Source organism: Triticum urartu, chromosome 5A, assembly GCF_056163025.1.
Source record: "Triticum urartu cultivar PI428250 chromosome 5A, HENAU_Tu73, whole genome shotgun sequence".
Taxonomy (NCBI): domain Eukaryota; kingdom Viridiplantae; phylum Streptophyta; class Magnoliopsida; order Poales; family Poaceae; genus Triticum; species Triticum urartu.
The window spans coordinates 625,154,655-625,159,749 of NC_141877.1; the positions used below are offsets into that span (position 1 = coordinate 625,154,655).

Sequence of the window (5,095 nt, forward strand, 5' to 3'; positions counted from 1 at the left end):
ATTGAGGATGGCAGTGCAGACGATCCCGCCGGGATGTGATGATGGAGCCCCTCAGTTTGCTATCACCTGGAGCAGCGCTCTTTGCCTTTTTGGTGTCTCGATGCCAAAGGGGGAGAGAGCTTAGGGATTTGTCGTGTCGAGTTGCGAGCGTGTGTTTGTGTGGCGTGTTTGCCTTGCCTGTCTTTCTCGCAAATCTTTCCTCTTTTCTCGTGTTTGGCGCTTGTTTGGTTTATGTTGGTGAGAATCGGTACCCTTTCATATGGTGTGGGACATATGCTCCCTTTCTCCTTGTATTATCTAGTTTGTCAAGTACCTTATTTTTCCTAGCTCTATATATTCCATTACCTGTTGCTAATGTTGTCAGACTATAAAATATAGGGGGAGTATTGATCCCAATGTATGTGCTTTGCTTTACTTTGTCTCCTCTTCTTAGGTGCACACATTCAAGGGGAGCTCCATCTATATTTTGTAGTTCTGGGGTTGATCTACTTTCTTGTCTTACCTTCTTGTGCAAATCCCGTGTTGTCATCAATCCACCAAAAAGGGGGAGATTGTTAAGGCACGTTTCTCTCTATGTAGTTTTGGTGATTGATGACAACATATTTGCGGACTAATCATGTGCATTGAGTATTTCAGAGATTCATCCTTTGGCGAGACGATTCCCTCCCCTCGAAGTTTGAAGCGAAGACGGTGTAGCCCTTTCGATTCAGTTTTGGTGGTCTTGTGTCGTTAGAGTCACCGTACTATCAAGAAGGGGTCCGCATTGGTTAGGCTAGGGTGGAATCAACACGTACACATCCCCTTTGCACCCTCTGAGCTTTTCCCCTTCGTTGAAGGCTCCCTTGCGGCCTTCTCCCTGAGATTTGGTCCCAGCGGTAGTACCGCGAACCCCAGCGGTAGTACCGCTCAAGAGCTACAAGCGGCAGTACCACTCCACAGTGGTAGTACCTCTTGGAGCTCTCAGTCGTAGTACCGTTGCGGCTCCGTGCTCCTACCGTCTCGATTCAAGGGATCTCCTCTCGTGTCGGGTTTTGCGGCACTTGCTGCGGCAGTAGAGGCGGTAGTACCGCTCATAGGCGGTAGTACCGCCCTTATCACCACGGTAGTACCGCCCTTATCACCAAGGTAGTACCGCCCTGGTTCCAGGTCCTGCTCTGCTTCTCGCTTTCCTCTCATTGCGCGGCAGTACCACGAGGTGGCCACAGCGGTAGTACCCCCAGCGGTAGTACCGCCCTGTGCGGGGCTGAGCGGGGGTAACGGTTGGATTGTCTCCCCCTTATAAAAGGAGGTCTTCTTCTCCAAGTTGACTCACCTCGTTTCCTCCAAGCTCCATTGTTACTCCAAAGCTCATTTTCGCCCGATCTCTCTCCCTAGCCAATCAAACTTGTTGATTGTCTAGGGATTGGTTGAGAAGGCCCAGATCTACACTTCCACCAAGAGAAATTTGATTTCCCCCACTCATCCCTTGCGGATCTTGTTACTCTTGGGTGTTTGAGCACCCTAGACGGTTGAGGTCACCTCGGAGCCATATTCCATTGTGGTGAAGCTCCGTTGTTTCGTTGGAAGCCTCCAATTCGGTTGTGGAGAGAGCCCCAATCTTGATTGTAAAGGTCCGGTCGCCGCCTCCAAGAGCACCAATAGTGGAATCACGGCATCTCGCATTGTGTGAGGGCGTGAGGAGAATACGGTGGCCCTAGTGGCTACTTGGAGAGCATTATGCCTCCACACCGCTCCAACGGAGACGTACTTCCCTTCAAAAGGAAGGAACTTCGGTAACACATCCTCGTCTTCACCGGCTCCACTCTTGGTTATCTCGTGCCTTTACTTGTGCAAGCTTTTGTGTTGTTTCCCTTGCTTGCTTGTGTACTTATTGTTGTTGCATCATATAGGTTGCTCACCTAGTTGCATATCTAGACAACCTACTTTGATGCAAAGTTTAAATTGGTAAAGAAAAGCTAAAATTGTTAGTTGCCTATTCAACCCCCCCCCCCCCTCCCCCTCTAGTCAACTATATCGATCATTTCACTAAGTTACTCCCCACTGTGACTAGTCTGAAAATAGGGGGTGTGCTGCTAGTATATTAGAGAAACATAAATGCAGAATGACAAATAGTAAAGGAGGAGGATAACCACAAAGATAAATGCTAATAAAATCGAATTGAAGGCTACATGTATCCTATACTAAAAACTTTCATTGCCCACAAATATAATCAAGCCCCATGTGGTCGTACAACTAAATTGAAGTACTGAAACCATAGGAAAACTAATACCGTACAGAAAAGGCCTTATCTATTTCTTGCTATGGAGAAAGAGCTGAGCAATATTCTATAACTTGTGTGACTGGAAAACATAGGTGCCAATTATCACCAATCACAAAAGAAATTAACATTTATAATGGTACTAATTCAATCTAATAATATGGGGACCGATAGAGGTTTTTTGTATGAGGAAAGTAGTATCTAGAAGAACTAATACCATGTACCATGGAACTTCAAAGCCTAATATGTCATATTTGCATTTTATGCTTTCTACACATGATAAAGCCAGCGAGAAGAACAATATGGAACACATGAAAGGAGCCACATGCATGTAAGTGATGAAGCCCATCGGAGCAGCAAGAGACATACGAATTAAAACTTCGACCACATGTCGATTCGGAGCACACAACCTGAGAAATCGAAAAGCACTAGACTGGGATTAAGAGAAATTAGGGGCACCTGAAAGTAGGGAGGTGCAGAGGCCGGCTCCCAAATGAGGAGGTGAGCAAGCGTTCATGTTTGATGACTATTGCACCTGAAAAGTGTTCATGGATTTGAAAAATGTTTATGAATTTGAAAATTATTCGTGTATTTCAAAATAATGTTAAAAGTTAAGGATTTTCAAAAAAATCACGAATTCAAAAATTATATGTGTATTTGAATTCTACAATTGCTTACGAATTTTAATAAGTTCAGGAATTTTTAAATGTTCACAAATATGAAAGTGTTAATGATCTTGAGAAATATTCATATATTTCACAAACTAGGGAAAAGGTAAAACAAAAATGAAAAAAAAATGATGCAGACAAAAACCATCCGGAATCATTCGAAAACCGGGTGGAAGGTTCCTAAAATCAGTTTCCGGCTCACCTCTTGCACGTTGCTTGCGCAGCTGAATGGCCCGGCCCAGTTGTAGCGTCATGTTAGAGCAACTCTAGCAGACCCCGCATCCCGCCCCGACCCGTAAAATAACTGTCAAAATGCGGGCCGGGCGGAAAAACCAGCCCGATAAGACCCCGCATCCCGCCCCGGCCCGTAAAAGGTTTTAGGGGGCGCGGCAAAATCCCGAGCCCAATCCGTGAAAACGCGGATTTCCGCCTCGCGGCTGCGGTGCCCTGCATATAAGCGGAAGCGGTTGGTGGGGGACATTTCATCCCGCGCTTTCTTCCACCAACCACCTCTCCTTTCCCCGCTTGCGCCGCCGCTGGCCGCCACCCAAGATTCCGGCGAAAGCAGCCGGCAGGAGCACGCCGAAAGGCCGCCACGCGCACGAGGCCTCCCCTCCTTTCCCCCCTGCGTCGGCGGGCCGCCGGATTTGGCTTTTCTGGCCGCCGGTTGCTGCCCCAAGCGATGGAGTGGTCGGGGAGCCTCTTCCGCAGCTCAGGCAAGGGCGCATCGCCGCATACAGGTACTGCTTCGTCCGCCCGCCGCCGCCAAAGGTTTGCATGCATGGATTCGTCCGGCCGTCCACCGGGGTCGGCGCTCGCGCAGCGTCTTTGTGGCTTGCCGGTGCCGCTCATAGAGTGCAACGACTGCACGCGGAAAGTGCTGCGGCTCACTTCGGGCACGCCGAAGCACCCCGGATGGGTGTTCTTCAAATGCGAAAACGACGGGGTACGTGCACTTGCGGTAGCTCATTTTGATGGCTCATTATTTGGTTCAATTGCAGTAGCTCATTTTGAACATGCTCACTCATTGTGTGTAGGAAGATGGATACTCATTTTGGTTTTGGGAAGGCGAATACATTGATTTGTTGATAGAAAGAAAATTAATAGATGTTCGTGCACTCCTTAGTAGAATCGAAGGCAATGAATCGGGTGCATGTGCAACTAGAGGGGAAGCAACGTCTACTTCTTTCGAACCAAATATGAAGAAAGAAGAATGTAAAATCAAGAATCCGCAGATCAACAATGAATGCATGGAGAAGATATTAGTCCAACTAGTAGGAGCAGTTATGAAAGTTGGAAATCTTCTAAAATGCATACTTGTGGTTCTTTTTTTTGGTCTTGCTATTCTAGCAAAGATTTGGTGATGTCTATGTATCCAATATTGTTGAAAAAGCAAAAAAATGCATTATGTTGAATCAAATTAAGGTGCAAATTTAGGTTTTCCGGGTCGAGAGGAGTTGCGCCCGATGAGACCCTGCAAAACCGACCCGTAAAAGAGCATATTCCGCGAATATCCTTTTTTATGGGTCCATTATGCGGGTCTGCATCTGCGGCCGTCCGCGCCGGCCTGCAAAGCCGTTTTTCCGCAAACTGCAAACGCGTTTTGCGGGTCGGTCGGATACGGGGTCTGCTAGAGTTGCTCTTAGATTGCTATGGTATCTCTCGCAAAGAGCCATACATAGAGTTAATGCATTTTTCTTTCCTAAAAAAGGTATTTGCGCATGGGTAGTCGCTACTGCACAAATAATGATGCGCATCGCCCGCTCTGAGCAGTAAAGCGTCAATCACCGACCCGGGCAGGTTTTTCTTTCTTTTTCAGTTGTTTCTTTACTGCTTTTCTTGGTTTTCCCTTTATTTTATTTTGTTTTCTGCTTCTTTTCTTGTCTTCTTTTCTTGCCTTTTTTGTTTTTTCAAACATTGCTCTTTTAAAATAATGTTCATGTTTTTTTAGAAAACTTTAAATCTAAAAAAATCACACTTACAAAAAATGTTTGCATTTTCCAAAAAATATGGAATCAAAAAAATCATATTTCAAAGAAAACATAACATTAGCGTAAACTTAATGCACATATGCATTAAATAACATCTCTTTTTCTATAAAAATTGAGTCATTTCACTTTATATGATTTTCTTATTTCTATTATATTCTTAGCCTGTGAACCAAATGAGG

The 5,095-nt window shown here is 45.7% G+C and overlaps 1 protein-coding gene across 1 annotated transcript; it reads left to right on the forward strand.

The window, feature by feature from the left end:
- The first annotated feature begins 3,706 nt into the window (after positions 1-3,706).
- On the forward strand, positions 3,707-4,289 carry LOC147973496 (uncharacterized). Its single transcript, XM_087525023.1, has 2 exons — positions 3,707-3,871; positions 3,963-4,289. The coding sequence occupies exons 1-2, from the start codon at positions 3,707-3,709 to the stop codon at positions 4,287-4,289; spliced, it is 492 nt and encodes a 163-aa protein (XP_087381149.1).
- The last annotated feature ends 806 nt before the right edge of the window (positions 4,290-5,095 follow it).